We start from the raw sequence: 24,019 nt of genomic DNA on the forward strand, positions 1-24,019 counted from the left end.
AAAAAGCTGTTCAAAGACACAAACTGCTGTTTAAATGCAGAGTATTCAACGTCTACGCTGCCATGCCATTATTGATCGATAACGCAATCTACAAATGACCAAAAATTTAGCGCAACACAAATCAAATCATAGCGATGGATGAAAACCTCTTTTTTAACCAATGTTGTAAATGGTCAAACCCGTTAAAACCGCTTGTGTTTTGGGCTTCCAACCACTTACAGATTGCAGGTTCAGATAATTCAAGTACCGCCATGAACCGATTAGATCCAACGGCCCAAAGTTGGCTGTAAAGAAAGTCAAATATAGAAAGCACATTTGAAAAGGGAGCAGAAATACTATACATTAAACAAAAAACTTCAGGCAAAGATAAAGAAAAAAAAAGTAAACTTTGAGACACCATTAAAGTAATGAATCATTAACACTTTTTGTTTTAAAACAAATGAGGAATGAAGGGATCCATTCACAAAGCTGCATTGCCCTTCAACTTATTTATTGATGTACTGAGAACATGGAAAAAATCCAAAGTATCCAAACACAAAGTAAAGAACATGTACATCCTTTTAAATACGATTCTATTCCAAAAATGCTGTGAACCAAGTCAGTCTATACAACTTCAAATAAATAATCATTCTCATAGCAAGAATTGAGAATAAGAGGGGGTGAGAGGGAACGGTTTTCATGCCAGACCAGCAGCACAATTTGACCAAAGACCAAAGAATCATCAAGTACTTACAAAAACAAAACAAAAACCTGTTGATGACAGGTCAGGCATGAAAAACGGAGCCTCCGCACCACAGCAGCAATTTTCACAAAATCCTCTTGACTTAAAGTTTAACGTTTACAAGTAACACAAAGGAATAGATAAACGAGAAAAAGCAGTCGCAAATATAATTTATAATGCATAGCACACTGCTCATTTGAGGGGAAGCATGACTAGTAATTGGTTTAGATACCAAGCAGGATGCAGGTGCAGTAGTCAGTGCATCTAAGGCTTCACCAGCCTCCGCCGTTTGTTTGAGATGAGTTTGTTCGACAACCAATTTAGCCATCGTAATGGAACTGCTTCACGGACCTTCCCCCAAAGTGAATAAAGCAATATACACCTTTACGATTTTAAAGACAGGTTATATGCATTACGTATATATGAGTATGAAAAAAGTAATCAAATAGTTCAAAACTGTGGTTTATAGTCATTCTTTACCACATAAATATATATCTATAATGTTTATATATAAAAAAACAAAAACAAATGTCTATAGTTTCTTAGTACCTTTTTTACGAAGCAAGACTATCTACAGACCAAACGACCAACGAATTTGATGCACATTAATGCTAGTCCATGGGACAACAAATCAAGTATTTAACCGACGGAAAACTGAAAGCAAGGAGTTTTATATCCAAACTGAAATTACCTTACATACTCCATAAAAAGAAAAAAGAAAAAAAAAAGAAATTGTATATATTAATCACACTTTCCAATCAAGTCCAAACTACAACCAAAAGTTTGCCAAATACTCAACATAAAAAAGGACTTATTTACATAGCTCAAAGCTAAGGAACAATCCCTTCTATCCTCACTAGGTTCTTCTCAAGCTGCTGCCTTCATCGGCTTGTCCTCACTCTTCATACAAAGTATGTAAAAACCCTTATTGGTAGCTAAAGACAAAAATCAGTCTAATGATACATCGTAGGTACGCCACAAAACACCGTGAGCTCCATCTGAAGAGAATCCATCGGGAAGAACTGATTTTTATCCTCCGTGTCCTTTTAAGATTTCACCATTATAATTTTGCATGCACTTTTAGCGAATAAACCTTTGTATTTTTGTCCCGTTTCCAAATCAAATCGGAAAACGAGCTGCTAGTCGTAACAACCAGGATGACAGGGGACCCACAGATGATTTTACAAATGAAACCAGCACTGCCATTGATTCTAGAATCTAAAGATAATACAAAGATCTCAAAAGGTATCTTTTACATCATAAATCTCTCCAGAAATTTCAACCACTGCAAACTTTCTTGTAAAGTTCAAAAGCTCACAAGGTGTCATATGAAGATATTTCTCAAAGTATCCAAGTCAAAATATTTTGTTCCAGGTCCAGTAAAAAGTTTCTCCAAATTTTTCTTTTTATAAAAATAGATGCTTTTCAAACCCACATCAAAGAGGTTCTTAGCTCTTTGGCAAGGTACTGCTTTAAGAATTTTTTTTGTCTTTTATCCTTTAAGTTTACAATAAGCAACATTATGCAGCCAACCAATAACCAACTCATATTACAATAAACAGAATACTTACAAAAAACAAAACTGCAAACAGTTCAAAGTAAGTACTTGCTAACCACTGAAGGCATAAACGCACCTAAGGCAAATCAGGACACAAAAATACAAAGAAAATCACCACACATAACTTTACAAGACTTACTGTTTCAAAGCAGATGTGCAACAAAATGACAAACCTATAGTAACGTTTTAGATGGTCCATTTGTAAAGCCAGCGAGAGAATTCAACAGCACAGGCATCAAACCTGCAGTATTTTTTTCTGTTGTAAAGTATATTAAGATTCAAAGCGTATCAATGAGAAGAAAAAAAAAAGAAGAAAAAAATCACATTGTTGGATGCTAAATATAGTTTTTTCATAACACTGATTTACAAAGCTTTTACTAATGTAGAAAGTTACGGTCGGTACGCTTCCATTTTCTGTTTCTGCTGAGTTTTCTAGAAACAATCTCAGTGGGTATTAGGCTTTGTGTGTTTTGTTGGTTTTGAAGGAGACTTGCAGCACTCTGTCCCCGAGGCGGTATCCATTCAAACTGGCGATAGCTACCGCTGCCTCGTCGTAGTTAGTCATGGTGACAAAACCAAATCCTTTGCACTTGTTTGTGTTGAAGTCGCGAATAACCTTGACATTTGTGACGGCGCCGAACGGCCCGAACATCTGCCAAAGGATGCTTTCGTCTGCATCTGGAGCCAGGTTGTAGACAAAAATACACCAACCAGTGCCCGCGTGCCCCGGGATGTTGATGCCAGCCAAGCTGGTCACCCCGTCTATGGCCATGGGAGAGAACCTGCAGCAAAACACAAGTAACATTGTTCAAAGCCAAAATGGGAACAAAACAGGACTTTTATGAGACAAGGGATAATGTCAACAAGCGCAAGAGAGTCTGACAGACAAATGCCACTCTGCCATGTTTACTCTGATTTTACAGCCAATGTCAACAGCTCATTTCATTTCCCGCATTTGTAATAGATAATAGTAATCTCAATATTAAAACTACTATTTGGTTTTTCACGCTACTAATGACTTGACCTCATCACATGTCAGACAGGGGCACAGAATTATTTACTTAAGTCAATACAGAGAAATAATAGGAATTAAATCCATGTCTGTCAAGTCAAACTGTAATTAATAAAAAAAAGCACATGCAAAAATGGAAAGTGTATGGAAAGCCTATGAATTATTGCAGCACACGTCACATAAGATTAGCTGCTCTAGTTGGCCTCTAAGGGAACATCCACCATGACAGGTGTGCTCCCAGCATCAAGGACCCAGAGAGAGATTTGACAACGAAGACATCAGCCAACGAGCAGGGTAAAAAGAAAATCACAGGCCCATTGTCACTGGTGATGGGGCTTTGGAGCTTTCAGGGGACTGGACTTCAATCATAGTCGGGGAAGGATTCTTATAAAACCTCAACTTAGACAAACTGGTATCCTGAAAGACGTCTGACGCAACAGAGTAAAAAAAAAAAAAAAAAAAAAAAAAAAAAAAACACAGGACAGGGCTGTCCATAATAGATCAAGGCCAGAGCACGGAACTCAAAATACAAGTATGCAATTTTGTGCAATAACTAGTAAGGCATGTAAAAAAATGGCCTGTGTCGTGTTGACAACGTTTTAATCTAGAATTATTGTGACACGTCAAGATTAAAGCACTTCACTAGTCCTAGTTTCTACATCGGTATCAAGTCAGAACATGAGGATAAACAAACAGCCCAATAAACACACCTGCCGACCAGCATGCAATATTTGATGAAAACGTTACTATGGAAGCAGCTTTCATCATAGCAGAACAGATTGTTTTTAAATTTAAAATAGAAAATCTGTTTACCTTTTCACTCCATAGGCCATGTTCAGCAGATTGTCCAACCTAAAAATAAAAAGATAAAAATAATTTATAACCGTCATAATGAAAGCTGTTTGATGTAGATGATGCATCTGACAGGATGACAGAGATGAGTAATAGTTCTGTTCCACAAAGATGAATACTAAATCTATTACACTTTCCAGTTCATCAATATTACAAGAATTTACAACATGTCTCTAGGAGACATGTAAAACACAGGTGCTCCAACATTAAATCAGAAGCTAAATTCCATAAAATACATACAACTGAGGAGCAAATTAATTTCAGTATTTCTAGATTTGACCACTAAATAAACCAACTGGTGGAAAATTCAGTGGAAACTGAAACAGTGTAGTTTCCAAAACAGTATTGCTCATCTCATTTCCATATTATTCAAAATGTGCTGAAACCCAATTGTGTTGTAGGCCTAAATGTGCAACAGGAGGAACACAACAAAGTCGGGAATGTGAATGTGAATATTCTGTCCAGAGTACTGATGAGCTCCAACACAGAACATTTTCATAATACTGCTGCGAGACCATTAAAATGCTAATTTGAAAAAGCCTCCGAGGGTCAAACACAATCATCACCAGCAGTATTATCTGGGCTCGGCGCTAATCAGATTTGGATTTTTGGTGTGCCCCTTTTACCTGAAGCGTTGTGCCTGCTGTGCGAGGGGTCCTGGGTACCTTCGATTGGGCGACTGATACAGCTGGGACAGCAGGGCCTGGCTAGTCTTCTGGCTTGGGTTGTTTGCAAACTTCACTGTAATGGGTTCAGTGGCACCAGGTGGCTTCTGACAGTTCAGACCCTTGATGGCCTCCTCAGCCTCAACCCGCCGGTCGAAGCGAATAAAGCCAACCCCTCTGGAAACGCCTGAGGACAGTTGGTAATCATGAGATCAGTGGAAGTGCATCCCAACAGCTACAAAAACATCAGTACCACAACAAACATTACTGACAATGCTAGAGCCGTACAAGACAAATCTGATCATACACAATTCATTCTTTTACACAAAACCTGAGCACATTTTATAAACTTTGGTTTATGTGTTTCAGTATCGGACCGAATGTGTGCCGTGTCAACAATACAGAGGAAGAGTTAATAATTGTGAACTATATTACAAAAGAAAAATCCACAACACAGGGGCCGAAGAACAGATTAATAGATAAATGTTTCTTCTTCCTGTCTGACAGTAGGTCTGGAACCTCAAAGTCAAAGTCAGTGGTACAACTGCACAATGTCCTCATTTAGACAGGCTCGTTTGCGCTTTTTTTTTTTTTTTTTAATTTTCAACGTGCCCCGGTCACTGCTGCTTGACGCCCAGTCCATTTAATAAAGTGGTTCAGAAGGACAAAACATGAATTAGAAATGTTTTCGATTAACCGCGTCTCTACGTTGCTGTGGTTTTAGGGGCCAGTAGAAGGTTGCGATGCCGTTTTGGTTCCTCAATTCCTCTTATCAGCTGCCTCAAACACTATTCTATGAATACCAAAGTAAATCAAAGTGAAATCTCTAGACAGAAGTGGTTTTATGTTTGAGAAATAGAGACAACCATTCCCATCGTGCATGCCTGAAGGAATGCATGTTTCACCAGCGCACAGGGACAGAACCGCTGGAAAAACGTCTCGGCAAAAGATTCTGGTTATTGGAGACACGCGAGAGCTCTGCTTTCACATGACAGCTGAAACAGAACATAACTGCTCTAAATGCATTTCATTTTTTTTGTCATGAAACAGGCATTGCATGTACACCTTGGGGACTAAAAGGGAAAGAGCAAGGCAAGGTAATAGCATGCTGAAGGGAGACTGAGGAGGGGGAAAAAAAATGAAAAAATTACAAAAGCACTGAGCCTCCTACAGCCTTTTCTTATTCTATCCATATTTATGAGCACCTCTAGTGGAAAATTACATTTTGGGGGACTTCTGATATATTTCTCAGACCTGATTGTTTGTCATTTCTGTTCGGGAGTCACTGTAGGAAAGTGGCAAACTTAAAGAAAGAAACAAGCAAAATGGTGGGGACAGCTGTCACGTTCTACTCACCAGTCACCTGGTCCACCAGAATGCGTGAGGTAATGATGCGTCCGTACTGAGAGAAGAGTTGCTCCAGTTCCTTCTGAGTCATTGTTTTTGGCAAGCCGCTGACGTACAAATTTGCATCTCTGATGGAGGCGGAGCTTGGACGCGCATAGGAAACCTACAGGAAGGGCCGGATCACATTAATCACCAACACAATCCTTTACAGCCAGCCGCAGCACTTGCAGTGAATATTGGATTCACATTGGTACCAAATACAAGCTGTAAGCTCAGATGAGGGGATCAGATGCCTCAAACATGACAACTGAATTCTAATGCTTCAAATGCTATTGCTATTATTGAATTCACACTGAGCCTGACTGGTGGAAGCAGGATCGACTAGGTTTCAGACTCCACAATTTACTTTCTGTTGATAACAAACAACTGCAAGAAACACACTGGTACAGGGGAAAAATAAAATCAAGCAACACCAAAACAATGCTTGCATTCTTCAGTTTCACATCTTTACGTTGTGGAATAAGGAAGGTTTTGCGGAGCTATTGCGACACCACATCTGCTTGATATTTCTTATTACATATAAATGACTGTTAAAAATTGAAGACACCTGCAATTAGCATTAAGCTAGAAAAACAACACAACTGCCTATTCACTAAACCCATTAAAAACAATTTTGTAAAAATGGAGAAAACATAACTAGATCAAGTGTAAAATCTAAATTCTTCGACAAGGAAAAAGGACCTGGGGGGAAATGGATGCCGGTAAGAAGTGTGCACAAGGTGCAGCGCAGCACAAAAATCCAATCTTGGCCATTTTGGCCATTCGTGGCTAATGGATTCCAAACCAACCTCTGCCACTCTAAAAAATTAAATGCTAAATTAAAATGTGCTCTCTGTTCAACAAAAACAAGGGCGGAGAACACTAATCTACCAGAACGGACCAAATGCGTAGACACACTTGTACACGAGGGAGATATATTTATTCATTCCTTTGTTATATTTATGCTTGTTTGTATAATGAGTCCTCAACTGTAAGGGAAGCAAATGGCCTGCTTTGTGGTCTGAGTTTATAAAGCCCATTCCCCTAATCCCCAGTGCAAACTTAAGGATGACTTATCAGCTAAATGGACAGTGACAAATCAGTCTGTCCAGAAAAAGTAGAACTAGCACTTTTTCTGTCCATCAACGCAATCAGAAACCTGACAAAGATGGATGCCGCGTCAGGCCTGTCTAGACTGCTCTTATTTAATAAGAAATTCAACATTTCTTCAAAATTGCTATAGACTGCAGTCAGGCTCGCTCTTGAAACTAATCTCACCAATTTGTGTCCCAAGTCAAAACGTATTTAGAGCCGAGCTGGATAAATATGCAGCATAAATCATCATTTGCCTATAAATAAGGCAAAGTCATGGAAAAAGGGGGGCAGGGAGTCGTCTACCAGTTCATGTGGATCAATATATCATTACACCACAGAGTAGTCAGAGCCATTTCTCTCAGTGCACCATCCCTCAGCGTTGTAGACATTTACACAATACCATGCAGGATCCGGCACAGTCTAAATTTAGGAGCGGATGTGCAAAAGCGGTTTGGGGACGGCTGTGCAGAGAACTAAATGAGAATCTCAGAGCAGGAGGGAGAAAAACCATGAAAGATTGCAGTCTAGTGGCTACATGTTCTTGTGACCTGACTGGCAATTACCTGCCTAGAAACCGCTGTATTTAATTACAGCGGTGGAAGAGTTTAATAGTCCTAAACCAAGCCCCACTCTGCAATCTTATGCAATGGATTGTAAGAAAAAAAACCCAACAAAGCCTCATTTTTAATTAAACCTTCAAAAAGGCTTCTTTTGTGCGCTCTGATTGATAACAACTCCACTTGGTCCCCCTGCCTCTAAACTCACCCATTTTCTGTTCTGAAGGGAAGGCTGACAAAGTGAACGTGAAAGCTAAAGCTCCCTGCCCTCAGCCAGGCAACTCTCGCTTCTCATCCCTGCTTCCCTCCCTCCCAACCTCACCTTCACACTTCATTTGATGCTAATATTTGCAAAATATATTCCTCTAGCTCACCGGGGTTTATTTGCACTTCTGACAGAGGCGCTAGAGAAGTTGGAACACGTGATATGAAAAAAAAAAAGTTCCCATGTTCTACTTTGAGAGGTGTGAAAGATGTGTTCTGTTTGATTCACAATAATGAAGCGGCTTAATATTCGTCACCGTCACAACATGTAAATGTTAAATACAGAAATTATCCAACATACAGCTTTAACATTCTGTACTATTCTAATGGAATTTCCTATCAAAAAGCATTTTTTGCTCACATTTCCTCTAATACCCCACTGCCTGATGTGAGGGGGGGGATCTGGCGAGCTCCTAGTAAGACCGCCGTGAAAAAATATCACGTCTGATAATCTTGTTCCACCATCCACAAATCCTGCAGCACTATAAGCAGCAAACGAGTTTTTCCACCAGCACACCGAGTGCTACATTGCCTGATGAATGCTAATGGCAGCCACCTCCCTGTAAAGGAATATAGTAGTGCTACAGCACATGCAACCATAGAAACAGTTCTGCTCTACTTGAGTCCCAGGCAAAGCTGCCTGTGCCCAGATTAACAATAGGCTCCCTGTCCACATTTCACCAGCCTCATTATGCTTCAACTTCAACCCAGAGAGCTACGCATAACCAGCATATCTCGCATTTTTTTGCAACTGGTCATGAATGGTAATAGCTTCCAGTGAGTTGAGTGTGACTGATTCTCCTATGGGAGATAAGGATTCATGTCAATGCTTGTTGGCAATTAAATGCAAGAGACACTTTTTACATGGCATCTTACCTTGATGGTTTTAGTCTGAAGTCTCAAGCCATTTAAGGTATTGATGGCTTTTTCTGCATCCTTTGGGTCCACATAATTAACAAATCCGTAGCCAAGAGACTGGCCTGAAAGATCAGAAAATACAGTTGGCATTACTTAAATCCAGCTGAAAAGTGCCTGGATACAGACAATGTATTACTACAGAACAAGGACACAGAACTGGCTCTGTGTGTAAACCGGCATTGAAGTCATTCAGCAGTGATTCATACGTCATAGAAATACAAGGACAACCAGAAGTGCAAGTGATTTTAATCAGCAGTTACAACAAGGTCCAAACAAACATCTATTTGTCTTACAACCCATAGTAAATTCTCTAACAAACATGTGCCAGATTAAAAGCTGATTTCGCACCAACGCCTCTGACACAGTGCAGTAGCCGTGGCTCAATGTGTTCTCCTCCCCTATGGTTTATCTCTAAAATGTACAATAGATTGACACCCACTCTTTATGTGCACAGAGGCAATTCAATTTCCTCCACCCACACTGCTGGGTCTCTTCACAATTCCACTGGCGGTCAAGTTCAGCAGCTCAAGCAGCTTCAGCATATTAATATGGTACATAACCAACTTAAATTTCCTCTAGAACCTTGTGAAGTTATTTTTTTTTCCAAATTGAGATGTCCATATTTTACAGACATAAAGAAAATGTATTGTAGCTTACGATTTCATCTTTTTAATACAGTAGGAAAATATAGCATTGTGAAAGCACCATTTTAATTACATGTGCAATATAGTGAACATTTGTGCATTACTACAGCTAATGCAAAGAGACATCCAGCTTGCAAACACACTTCCTGCACGTTTACTCTACATGTGAAGCCCAATATGCATTTCACCACTGAGTACCTGCTCTGGGGGCTGAGCAGCAGTGATCAAGTACAGTTCATTAACTTCATTTCACCTTGCATCCAACAACCTTTAGTAAATTTCTTTTACTTAAGCCTGGAGGGTAAACTTGCACTGAGGTCTTAATATGGAACATCCTACATCCGCTAAATCCAGCCATATACTGTACACAGTAACTAGGAGCATTTAACAACAGGCTCAATCTCAAATGCTACTGAAAAGGACAGAGGCACGCTGGGATGGGCACCCAACATACAGTAAAAAACTAGAGTTGTGCATAGTGGGAGGAAAACGACAAAAACATAAGCTGCAGCAACCAAGGCGAGAACGTTTAAAGCCAAGAGTACGCGTGCATCTCTCTGGTGATTACTTAACATCTGATGTAGCACCAGCACACAGATGTAGGCTGGCTTAAATCCATTGCCACAGGGCCAAGGAAGAGACAAAGGCAACACAGTCTGGCGGGGATAGGTTTTATATACTGCTGAAATCAAAATCAGAGCATCATTTCAGAGAAATGACTTGGAGGCTTTGAATAAAATTAAAGGTTTAATTTTTTCCAACTGTTTAAAGTCAATTTTCTCTGCCCCAATTCCGGCTTTTATCTATTAAAAAGGAGTTTTTATAAAAGTACTAGTTTAACTACTTTTGTAATAGTCTCCAGGTTACTGCACATGGAAAAAGCTGGTCAATAGACAAATTTTACTGCTTTGGTTTCATTCAAACAACCTCAACGGTTCATCAGGGATGCTTGTGTGCGTGCCTAAAAGTGGACTGTTTTACAGGGAGCCTGTTTGACCAGGCATCTGTGGAACCAGGAGCCTTTACATTTCAGATCCTGAATGGAGCCAAGCATGAATAATATCAGGAGGAACAATGAACACAATCACAGTTCATGGTGGAGGCAAAGTCAAATTCATTCTAGGAAAATAATTAGCCTATAATTCATAACATTAAATTATACGGTTTAGGATTTGATTCAGATATTAAATGAGGCAGAACATCGCGTTTTATCTACTGCACAGTTAGTTATAGAACGTTCCGTCAGTGCAGGAGATGGAAACATGACAAATTTCTCTTTAAAACCTTTCCAAGTTTATTACCCAACATTAGCTTCATTTCACTAATACAGCAATATCCAATTATAATACTGATGTTTTACTCTCAGCTGCTTAATTTACAGCAGCAGCATCATCATGAGGAGATTATGCTGGATCTGTTCTGGTTGACCACATTTTGGATCAGGTCTCCCCAATAGTAAAAACACACGTCCGATTTAGGAAAGGTTGTTTAAGTACATTAGTAAAACTAGATTAAATATAATTTAGTTTAATAAATGAAGAGTCAGTTCGAATTTGATAAGTCACTGATGCATAGAGTAATTTAGAGTTGTGCTGCTAACAGGACCCACTCTCACTTTAAAAAGGTGCTGGTGTAAATGTCAGAAGTAATTCAAACCAACACAAGCTTGCGCTGTCAAAACATTGTGAAACTAGTGTAAGTCCATACTCTAAAATGTGCGTGCTAGAAATCACCATGACAAAACTTCAGTAGCAAGTGTATCCACAAGACTCAACATTACAAAAAGGTATTCCCACAAATGTAACTGCTTCTAAATAAAAAGGAAAAAAGTACCAGACATAAACCAAGTGAAATGAGAACCACCACTATTTTTCAAGACATGTGAAAGATGCAAATAAATTGAGAAAAAGGAATATGATCTGATATGATCTTCTACTCATTTAGATAAAACTACTACAGTTTGACTGAATAAAGTGAACACTTCAGACTGAGATGATTGAACGCATTGACATTGTTGAAGATGGCTGCAGCCTTCATTCTAGATATCTATGATTATCTCCTACTAGGACAGAATGAAATTAATTGGTTATTTTCAATTACTGCATCTACTACATCATATCTTACAAATTTGTACTATAACTGAAATAACCTGATGTATTTACATTCCAGATGCTCCTTGATTTACCAATAAAGCTGCATACGCATAAATTAACACCTTGGAGGTTCAAACCCATTACATGTCTCATAAACCAAAGCATTCATTCTGCTTCATTGAGAACATTTTTACCCTTACAAAAATCAAACTTTCAAATATTTCCTAGCTCTAAATAACTGACTGGTGCAAACATTCTTATAACATAAAAAAAAGCAAGAGCGCAGCTCTGCAAGGTCAAGTTGTCTGATCAAACTGTAACAAAAACAGGAGAGTCCATGCATTCATTTACACAACCTATGAAACAGACTTTCATTATTGTAAACCACTTCACATGATCTCAAAGCAAAGAATATTTCTGTTCAAACCACAAACTACGTGACAAATAATCTGCATTTCTACCGGTCACACACACACACTTTTGAATCACGTCTTTCTCCACTCAAGGGCAGCCTAATTTCCAACAGCTTGTTTGATTTAGTTCCATGCTTTTAAAACTACTGCAGATTCTGTGTTCACACCTATTCCACTAAATATGCAACATATCAAGTGTGTTTTTGTTCAGTCACCCAGGAAGACTGTGCCAAACGCTGAATTTAGGCGACGATCACTTGTCAATTCAACTCAACCCATTTCACACATTATCAAATGCATTTCTTCTATGGATGACTACACAAGGCTATTTATCCCTTGCGAGAACAAACACTTTGCATGTTGCAATAATAAAGTAAATAAGATGAGGCCTCCCACAAACACAGGCCTTGGTTTGTGGTTTACCTCTGGTTGCCATCCCCCGCGAGAGAAGATGAAAGGTTTCATTTATAAACTACAGCATGTCTACATCTTAACTACCCCAAACACACCATTTTAACAGGCCACCAAAGAATACTTAACTTACATTGTTTGTTTTATTCATTGTGATTCTGAAAGATGCTTTATTTTTGGAAAATTTGTGGAATCTGTCACTTGTCACGTGTCGGGCTGCTCCGGCTGGTAAGCCATAATGCATAACCAGTAAACTGAAACCTCCAAGCAAATGTCTGACTCTTTTACGCAGTGCAAAGAAACTTTCCAGTTACCAAGCATTCCACATGTTATGCAATGTTACGATGACATTGCTAATAAAGTTGCATACGCAGTCAATTCCTATTTATTATTTTGTTGTATATTTCCGCCAAAATATTGTGACATTACACTGGTCCGTGGAGCAAAAAAGGTTGGTGGACGCTGTTCTAGACGAAGCTGCAGTACAGTACTTTACAAGTACTTTTCAATTCAAATTTTCAATCCACATATTAGAGCATCTGATGGTTTCAGAATTGAGCACAAACACTTCTCCATATTAACTACTTCTAAACATTAACATTTTAAAACAGACACTGTTGCGCGTACATCCCATATGATAACTTATGTAAGAGTCCGTCTGCAACCTCAAAGACCCAGACCAAAACATCAGAGCAGCCAGTTGCCATTACTCCCTATAAGCAATAATTCTGCCAGCCTTTCAGAATTTATTCATTTTCAGATACAAAAGCCACACACACACACACACACACACACACACACACACACACACACACACACACACACACACACACACACACACACACACACACACACACACACACACACACACACACACACACACACACACACACACACACACACACACACACACACACACTTTGTGTGAGACGTGGTTAAAGAAAGCTATCGTGTGTGATACCAAATGTCAAGTCAATTCAGCTCAAACCACCAAGCAGCCATAACAAAGTAAACAGATGCGTTACCTGTTATTTTGTCTCGGACTAGTTTACAGGACTCAATTTCACCGATGCTCCCAAACAAACTCTTCAGCTCCTCCTGGGTCATGTTCTGAGGCAGATAGTTGACTATCAAGTTAGTTTTACTGTCCTCTATGCTCCCTGACTCTACAGGTGAGGAGCAGTTGTTTGAGATTGTTGAGGGGCCGTTGCTTGTGTTGTTGCAAGTTGGCCCATTGGACAGTTGTGTTTCCATGGCAGCAATTACCTGCTAAAGAGACAAAGAAAAAAGGGAATTAAGGTCAAAGCCAGATGCAAACAATTAAAATACAGCAGCAAAAAAAAAAGGACACTCCTCACACACTGAAAGAGTGCTTTGTGTACCAACACCTGGAGATTCTTTTGACTTAACTAAAAAAAAATCTCTTCACTAACAAACAGTGCAAAAATGCTAATGTTAATATATATAGAAATACATTTATACACTTACCACCAGTAAAAAAAAAATAAATAAAAATAAGGTACAGGAAAACAAAAGACTACACAGTGAACTCCCTCTGCTACTCATGAGTGCTGCATTTACTACTGGTTGAGAACTGAGGTCTTAGAACTCTGTTTGAGGTAAGTGGCAGGTTAATACGCCTTCCAAGGTTACACTGTTTAGACCAAAAGAGGAAAATTTCATTCAGTGAAAAAACATATGCAAAGCCTACAGCATCACTAGATCTGCAACCACCAGGACACTAGCGTCAGACAACCTGCCTGAATAGACATGAACAGTTAGGGCAACCAGCATCCAGTTCATGTCTAAAGAGCCATCCGTTGTTACAGATTCATCATGAGCAGAAAAGCAGGCCAGTGTGTGATTACACAACAATGCATATTACTACATTATTTTGATAAAAACTTCAATTCAGTTTAAACAGTGTAGCGGCCAGTTTTAGGTCATACCAACACAGTCAAAGAATTTTTATTTATGTATTTATTAATACATGACCCAAGAACAAATCCCAAATTTAATGTGATTTCTTTGACTTTAACGCTGACGTGATTGACAGCTAACGTCATTGGTATGGCCTGAGCACTGAGACCATGAGCAGGCCATCTGGCAATATGGTTTGATGTAAAAAAAAAAAATAAGATAAAGTGCCACAGACCCCAGTCCAAGGCTCAGATGCCCACGAACCACTTCTAAGCAGAGAAGCCACATCGCACAGTCTGACTGCCATGTTAGTTTGGAGTTGCCGTCTGAAAATGTGGACACAAAAAGTACTTCATGTTAGATTAACAAGCACAAAAGCAACAGTCAGAGGTGATCACATGTCATTGTTGGGGGGTGGGGGGAGTAAGACTATTCAAAGAGAACTAGCTGTCCATGCAGATGGGCTTAAACCAGAAAAGGCAACGTTTCACTGGGTCACAATTCATCCTCAGCAAGGAATAAACTGCAAAACCAGGAAGTGCAGTATTCAGTACAAAGGGGATCCCAACCAGGACAGACAAAAAGCATGAGCTATAACAGTCAGCAAAATGGATGGGAGGGCAGACACAATCTCATCAGATTGCTCACATCCAGGTGAAGTTACGCTGGCACAACTCGCATTGTTAAACCACCAAGCTGGTCTTTAGCGCCAACAGCACTAGGACTGCATCCACCAACAATAAAATCATCCATCACATACACCTACCACTGAGGGGAATTTCAAAAACTGCCAATGTCCTGAAGCTCACCATTAGTTTCATAGTTCATTAAGATGCTGTACTGTCCAAATAGAAGACCCAACTAACTGAGCCAAGTTACTCAAGGATGAGCACTATGTTAAATCTGACCTTACAGAAGTACTTTTGTTAAAACTGTAAAACACTGTTAGTTCTGTTTAGAGAGAAAAGTTAATACAAATTGTAGACTTCTAAGCATTTACTGTAGGGGCACATTTATCCATTTGTTTCTCCTCCCTGGTTTGCTCTAGTGAAAATGTCAACTTCCCACAACTCCGATGCAAATTGATTTTCTCCACTCAAGCGCTGAAAACAGCAGCGCAGTTGTTAGATTGACAGATATAACCCAATAAGACCAATCAATATTTCTTGGTGGCAAGCTCTAAAACCTGGGTCAGCGTGCCTTTTTATCATCCGTCAAGGAAATATTTAAAACAGGAAAGTTACAATATATCAGAAGGACTTTTAAATTATGTGTGCTTCCAATTTCAGGTAAAATCCCTGAAGCACTTCCACCTCTTTTTTCCCCCACTGTCCTTCCATGTGAGGGACTAGCGTCCACTCCTACGATTTCTGTGTTAATTGTCCAGATACTGTTCTAGACCAAGGTGCTGTTGTATGCCAGTAGAATTAATAATTTTTGCCAGAGCACAAATGCACTGATCAACAGAACACGCTGCCAATAGCTTTGTTAATTATTTTACACTGTGCAAGCTACCCAAACCTAAATGACAAAAACAAAACGTTGGCAGAATAGGTTGAGGAAATTTACATCTGATTTCAGACATTTCTGACTGATGAGGGCTGTTACTTCTGTTTATCCCCATTTGACAATAGAGTAAAAATGGGATTTTTTTTTAACCCCAAAAAATGAACTGGTGCAAAATCTTTTATTCAGTGCAATTTGTTTTTAGAACTGGCTTGATAAGTGTAGCAGTTCATAACCCATTTAGGATCAGATCAGTGGTTAAACTGAACCAGTCCTCTGGAAATATAACCTGCAACTTCAAATTCAACATTCCATGAGACAAACCCCATGAAGCCATGCATGAAGTGGCACAGTGATTCATCTGTGCATATGAGGCTTCACCATGGCAACAACTTGACTTAAGTTTAGCATAATGACCAATTACCAAGAAAACCATCACAAAAGTGACATGACCCTACATATTGATGTTTGTTGGTTTAATTGTGCTTGTATTGCTGATGCCCAACTGTCACTACAGCATCAGTGAGAAAATAAAAGGTGAAGTGCAGCGTAATAGATTAAACACATCACACATTATGACCATTTACAGTACTACTGTTAAACTTAGACATGCAAATCCATTAAGTCAAGTAAACTGTTGAGCAGTGTGACTCATTACCACAAATGCCTTTAGTCTAATAGAAGTAATCGCTGCAGAAAAGGAAATTGAAGTTAAAATTACAGCAGAAACAAAACTGCAGACCACACAAAATTTGCTAAAACAATTTGCTTACTTCACTATAGAAAACCATGTTGGTGCCAGGGTCAGCTTCAATTAAACATCCCCTTTAATAAAGGCAGTTCTGAGCAGCTGTAAGACTACAATTGTAAAATTGTTTTTGTAACAGTTTCAAAGTCCAAGGTTCCCAGTTATGCAAATCCTCCAACTCCACATTGATATTATGATTGAGTCCATGAATATCAATCATCCTCTAATCAAAATCACAGTTGATTTTCTGGCTTCAGCTTCAATTACTTAAAACATTAGCTGTATTTTAATTGCCGTAAGTAGTCAATATCAAAGACAACCATTATTCCTGTGGCAAGGATGAGGTTTCGATCTTCACAGGACCAACTTAACCCTCCTGCTGCTGTTTCCATCTGTCATTCGTCTCCAGACAAAACCAGATGGCAACAGCAAAATAAGTGCTACTTTCACGTGGCAACTCTTTTGCTCGGTTAACGTGACAGGAAGGATACAAGGACAGTAAAAAAAAAAAAAAAAAAAAAAAAAAACACAACACAACAACGTGATGCTCGTCCAAAAGTTTTTCATGCCAGACAACCCAATTCGAAGCATTAACCACTCCACAAACAGCCTCCCCCACATGCACAGCAACAGGGAGAAGGCAGGCCACAGGAGAACATGCTGCTGAAGAAAATGGCTTCCTTCAATCTCCATTTCATATGTTTCACCTTTTATTCTAACTACAAAGCACAAACATTGGCTACTGTCCCATTTGAGATGGTGCCACAAGGCAGAAATATTTTATTAGATAAACACTTGGAAGGGAAGCCTGGCAGCACGCCTCTTCCCAAAAAAATTCAGTCTGCACTGTGTGCAGCCAGCAGCCTCCTCTTAGTGTAAACCATCTTGTTCTCCTAGAGGCCTTGCCTTACTTTTCATCTGAAACCAGACCCCCCCTCCCCGCCAAAAAAAAAAAAAAAAAAAAAAAAACAAGTTTTTTTTTTTTAAGCCTTCTGCCCATTAGTGCTAAGACAAACCCGCTCACCTCCACACACTCCACTGTGCCGGCTGCCTTTTAAAGAGTTTAATTCATCTCTCACGGGAAAGAAACTGTTCTGCACGCATGAAGCAAGTACAGTGATTCCCAATTTAAAGCTAAAAGTTATTCATACTATATGACGATAAGCAAGAGTCATTATAAAAGCAGCCTACAGCCAGAAATAAGGTCCCCACTGCCGCTTTAGTAAATTTATATATATATATATTTAGTTAAACTGATGAGTGCAATCAAGGAATTTGTTTTAGATATATCTACAAATCAAGGAACTTATTTTAGATACATCTACAAATATACAATTAGATATTTTTAGTTTTTTAAACTTTGGCATTTATAATAAAAAGGGAGAAACAGCATCCACACGGCAGCTTGCAGATCCATGAACATAAGGGCAGTTCTATGTGACCAAACATCGTAAAGTCATATGGTATGTGAAAAGTTCACCCAGCCTGTCAGTATTACAGATTATATAAAGACGTGTGCTGAACGACAAAATGTTACAGCATTAAGTATTAAGATTATGTATTACCACCTATGGGACACAAGCCAGATCTCACATTAGACAAAAGGAGAAAACTTCCCCAAACTGAACCTGCAGCAGTGAGTTCAACATGTACTCATGTGACACTCGGCACTCAAAGTGAGGAGGCACGAAACTCTGCTACTAGCCCCTCAGGATTAAATCGACCACGTATGCGTGACAAGCTGCAGAGTGAAGAACTCGAGAGTGCGCATCACTGACATGCACGGCCTGTCCTTGAAAACTAAAAGCCCACAAGTAACGGTTCAAAATATCCCAGCTGAAAACACAGATGTGACTTGTCTACCCACACGCGCTGAAGTATACAAAAGCAAATGCTGCGACCATACACAGGTTTGCACTTCTTGTAACTTGATGAGAAGCCCTAGGTCCAACACGGACTGTTCAAGGCTCTAAATTGTGTTAATTTAATTAAAAAGTCTTCAGTTGAGCATGTAATTTACTAGTTCACACACCAGCAGGACTTTTAGTCCTCATCTCAGATCAATTTCATTATACGGCTACTCACTTTGCTGGATTAATATTCAAATATTAGCTGAATTCCTAGAACATAATTGTATACATAATGCATTGGTGTGTCCTGAAGGTGTGAGGTTACAGTGGGCAGAGTCACGAGCAACTTGTGCAGCAGCTCCCACATGCAAGCTGAGCATGTCAGAATAATAACTGAAGGTGATGCAATTCTGAGCTTGGCCTGAAATAAAATTCAGATAGTTCGTATTGCACAAGAGACTGCAACACATGTTCATCAATATTGACTTATGCTGAGAATTTTCCACCAGAGGCAATTTTGATGTTTTCTGGCTTGACACAATTGAAAAACCAATGTAAAAATATTAACAAGTCACAAGAATCAACATTATTAATAATGTACATGTATCTCCTGCTCTACTCATTGCCCCCCCATAAAAAAAAACACAAACCTATTAAGTTGCTTCAGTGCGGCTTAAGAATTTATTTTTAATTAAATCAGAAATTAGTAACAAGTCATCTACGTAAATGAACCCATTTAGATATATTCCAAATAATGACATGGTAAAATGTTTTACAGCAACTTATTTTCAGCTGAAGGACACATTGTTGAAGATGAGCATGAAAGAAAACAATTTTGTAAAGATTGGCTAAATACCAGACTGAAATAAATGAAATGGCAAGAAAACACTTTCAAACCAAAAAAAGTAGGGCAGTGTGTCCATTTAGCACCTTGTTTAAAAAAAAAAAGGTGTCACTTTAGTGTTTCAGCCATTTTGACACATTGACAAGAGCCTATTAATCCGAAACATTAGTTTGTCAAAACAGTAATACACACTACAAAAGCCATATATTTATACAACCCCCCTTACTAGGCTGCTACAGCTAAAGATTACAACACACCTATGTGAAAAGCATGCGATACAGTGATCTACTAAAGCTGCTGTGATGCAGTGACATGGTTCAAGGACACTGCGATGTTGGCCTCCAGTGATGACCCACACATGTAGAGGGAGGGCCACCCTGTGGCCAACAGAATGAGAACAGTCCTGTGCACCACCCACAGAACCCAGATTAAATCAGCTGCAGAGTGAGGAGTAGAGGGGGAGGCCACAAAAAAAACACGAAGGGGGATGGGATGGACATTTAAGGAGGACAAAGGGGCAAAACTGCCTTTACTGAAACCACTGTATACTAACCCAGTTTTGACAGCAGGACACATTGCTGCACACAGCACAGTGATATGGCCTTTGGAAGTTCACTCACTGTCCTGCATTTTAGTCACACTGTCAGCAGCCTTTATTTAGAAAGGCAAACGTGGGAGCTCAATAATACATAAGGACAACTGCTCTTATCGTGTCCCTCTCAGGAGCACAGTCTGCAGAAACTAGAAGTTGCATGAACAGAGATGGGGTAAAAAAAGCTTAAAAGCAGCAGATATACATCGAAACAAACAGGGGCATCTCCTACTGCATCCTCACGAAAAGCTTAGCTTCAGACTAGATGTGCAATTACACTTTACAAATGGAAATCTCTTGCCTCGTAACAGAAAAATAATCAGAACGTACCTTAAAACTAAAGTGATAAACATCTTTTGTTTTTAATTAAGTCACATTGGAAACAGTGTGTAGGACAATATACTATACATATGCCTCTTTATCCAGTTACAGGAAAAATAGCATCATAGCCACAACCAGTACTGCAACATAAAGACTACACAAAACGATCAACACAGGTATACAAAACCCCGACTAGTTAATTCTGGTCCAACAAAGAACAGGCAACTCTGCCCCATTGCGTGATCCAGACCATCGCACCTTAAACCCCCTGGAAGCTACGCTGCGTTCCTTTGCTGGACTGTACTCACAGGACAAGAGGTTCTGCGTTCTAAGAACCTCGGGGTAGAACAAATTGTTGGGGGCTTGTCAATATGCAATCTTTCCATGACTGAATACTACTCAATGCCATGTGTAATTGATTACTGCCTCAAAATACCTCAGACCCTTTGAACACAAGTGCAGAGAATGTTAAAAACTGCCTATTTGCTGTAGTTGCAGTACCATATACGTACTTTGTTTTAATTGTTAATTTACAGTGACTGTACCATTGGTTTGAGCACACGTCATGAGCCGAGGTTTAAAATAAAGGCTGACCACACAATGTGTGCATCTGTGGCAAAGAACAGCCAGTTTTATTTATTAACTCAGCTCGAGATAGCATGATACAAAACACCATTCCGAACAACGGAAGCACATTCTAACTTAGATTTTGCTAATGCACACGTTAAAGTCAAGGACCAGCGTCCAGTTTAAATGAGGAAACCGACGCTCGAGGCCGCGTTTGGGGTCACCCCGCGTTTAGGCAGCTGCGGCTGCGGCGGCCCGGTCATTAGCGAGCGGGCCACACCTGGCGTAAAGGCAGCGCTCCGCTAGCACGCGGAACTAGCATAACCCCACGAGCACGTCTGCGCTCACCGACAGGAGCCATGTAGCGCTAGGCGTAGAACCGTTAGCTAGCGTCGAGGTAGCTATTTTAACTTTTTTATATTTTACACAAGTTAGCGGTTTGTTTGTTTAAAATTTAATTTTAAAAAGCACATCATTTCGACGAAGTGTCTCGAACGAGAGCCGAGTCGCGTGCGCCGCCAGACCGCGTTCGGCCTGGCTAGCTACCACTTTACGGTATTAATGCGCGTACTTTTAGCTGCAGCACTTTCCCGTCCTGACGCATTTTGCTCTAAACCTCCGCGGCTTCTTACCTTGAGGTGTTGAGTCGGCGTCTCGGATATTTATTGATGTTTACTCTGCAGACATCAAACTTTGGCGTCGATCTCTACGCAGCAGAGTGGAAGGCGGCGGCGGGAACGCGCTCACAAATCAAAGCCTCAGCCAATCAGCGGAGAGCCTGAGTGTACCCCGGAAATGCATTATTAGCTAATTAATTCGCTGCAGGTGTACTTTGACAGGTTCTCTCAGGACCGCCACGGCGCGCGTGCTCCCCCTCCGTATCACGTGATCTACCTCTTCGCTCGTCGTAGCGGTCCTTTGAGAGTCACCACCTGCCTGACCTAAGAGCGTCGTTTGGAGACGAATGTCGACGCAGCGAAAAAGCAAGCGAAAATGCTCCTGAAAGCTGCGTCCGTGTGCCACCAGCGTTCCTTCACTTGTTTTTTGGAAGAAAGCTCAAAATTAGATACTTGACTCCTGCACCAAGCGCACAGGGATATAGTCCTATGCTTAAAATGGATAGGTATAAATTAATTATAGCCATAAACGTTGTTTTGAAGCAAAAAGTGTCCACATACTAATAATACAAGCATTAAATTTGAGAACTAGCTTTTTTCCAGAACTTGGAAAATATCCTTCAGCAACTCCAAGTGCAACACACAGTCTTCAGTATGGGTTTTGTTGCGTGATTCCTATTTGAATAAATTGGATAATATTTACATTCACACTTAAGTGGTAATCTATAAAAACGCAGTCCACGTTAAATCAAACTGGTGCGGGTCCATATTTTACATTTATAATCTAAATAAAATTCAAGTTTTGACGTGATCCGATTAAAATCCGATTTTGCTTACGCAGCTATGATTTCAGCCACTAATCTGTGATTCTACATAAAAAAACAGTGCGATCAGTATATTATTCCCAACATGCAAACGTTTCAGCTACTTTAGATGCGTTTAAATAACCGACTACCCTGCGGATCCTACGTTTCAGCACTAACCAGGCCTATATTTCTACACACTACAGCAATAACAGCGTCCGTCCACGTCTGAAACCTTGTGAGGTCTGAATAGAGCACATGTGAGGAGATCGCCTACTTATCGTGCCGTGTAAGTCTGTGATAAGCCAAATCGCCGCAATTCAGAGTTGAAAATCAGCAGTCAGTGGAAACATGAATGCATCACGGTGACTTTGCTATCGCGTTCACATGCAATAAGATGAGACTACAGCGGATGCATGAACCGCGTTACTCACTGTCCTCAGCGAACTGACACAGGCTGAAATATCGATCTGAAATGTTTCAGGTGAATGGAGCAAATGTGTAAAAATATCTTACCGTTTCTATAAATGAAAGTTATGGACGTCCTTAGGCAAACAATCTCAGAATGAAACAACTGGCCAATAGCTCGTAAAATGATGAATTCCGCTCTCTTAGTTCAAACTTGGAAACATAAAAGCCAACACAAACAAGATAAAATGAGGAAATGAAATATTTATTAAATCAAAACACAGAAATGATTTCCTTTCAGCAAATGCATGAAACAAAAGGGAAAAAAGAACAGAAGAAATAAAAGGAATCAAATAATTAAAAAAGCCGGCTTCTGCCTGTCTCGCTCTTTACAGGTGCGCCACACAAATACGCGACATCACTGAGTGAAAACCAATGCAAGGAGGAGGTTGTCTTTAAAAGGAAGATAGTCCTGCCGGCAAATTTATAGGGCCGTATCACAGCATGCCTATACCTCTCCGCTCTCTCCGTTTCATCCATTCAACCTACACATGAACAAGCATTGAACGCGGAAGTATACCCACAGTGGCTCCATCCACCTCTTATGCACACACAGGCTCTTCAACGCTATTGGCTCTAATACGGTCCTCGTTGGGCTCAGCCGTCTTATCGCAGCACACGGTGCCATTCGTCCTCTTCCCAGTCACTCAAAGCGATCAAGCATTTTTCCTAAATATGGCATTTGAAGTCAAACATCGCCTCGCCGAGACACGCACGGTGCAGCAAGCGGGAATAACGCACTGGCTTTGACTATTGGGTGTTTTTTTTCCCTCAAATACGCGTTTTACACCACAGTCACCGGCTTCAAAAAAGGGGCAGCTGACCACGTCCGAGCCATTTTAGCGTTCACGTGTTTGTAAGCGCGCGCCCCGGTTTTTCGCCCATATTTACACATTTACCGTAGACCTTAAACAAACTCCAAAACAACTATCCAAACACGCCCGTCTTCGCCCGTGTTTTGCCACATCATGCCCCCCCTCCCCGTCTGCGCCATGTGCGCACTCTTATTTCGTCACTTGTCGGAATAAGGCACAAAATAATCGGAAATGTGCACCTGATGTTTCTGCTGTGTCGGTGCAGAACGCTTAAACCCGTCTGCAGGTTTCAGCACCACGGACAGCGCAGTTCTCCAGTACAGTAGCCGTGCAGCAGCCTACGTGCTTCCCACTGTCTGCCTCAGAGACTCACAGTCAA

The 24,019-nt window shown here is 40.2% G+C and overlaps 1 protein-coding gene across 6 annotated transcripts; it reads right to left on the reverse strand.

The window, feature by feature from the left end:
• Nucleotides 1-473: 473 nt before the first annotated feature.
• elavl2 (ELAV like neuron-specific RNA binding protein 2) lies at nucleotides 474-23,313 on the reverse strand. 6 transcript variants are annotated; one of them, XM_029136416.2, is made up of 9 exons: nucleotides 22,874-23,313; nucleotides 21,570-21,715; nucleotides 14,745-14,835; nucleotides 13,615-13,855; nucleotides 8,987-9,090; nucleotides 6,165-6,318; nucleotides 4,770-4,995; nucleotides 4,105-4,143; nucleotides 474-3,061 (listed from the first exon to the last, which is right to left on the reverse strand). In XM_029136416.2, the coding sequence occupies exons 3-9, from the start codon at nucleotides 14,814-14,816 to the stop codon at nucleotides 2,734-2,736; spliced, it is 1,164 nt and encodes a 387-aa protein (XP_028992249.1). In that variant the 5' UTR covers nucleotides 14,817-14,835; nucleotides 21,570-21,715; nucleotides 22,874-23,313; the 3' UTR covers nucleotides 474-2,733. The 6 variants fall into 6 exon arrangements, with proteins under 6 accessions (XP_028992249.1, XP_028992231.1, XP_028992241.1 ...); XM_029136398.2 differs by having other exon boundaries at nucleotides 13,615-13,858; nucleotides 22,874-23,312; XM_029136408.3 differs by lacking the exon at nucleotides 21,570-21,715 and having other exon boundaries at nucleotides 22,874-23,312.
• Between the last annotated feature and the right edge of the window lie 706 nt (nucleotides 23,314-24,019).

The sequence above is a fragment of the Betta splendens genome, chromosome 2 (assembly GCF_900634795.4).
Source record: "Betta splendens chromosome 2, fBetSpl5.4, whole genome shotgun sequence".
Lineage (NCBI taxonomy): Eukaryota > Metazoa > Chordata > Actinopteri > Anabantiformes > Osphronemidae > Betta > Betta splendens.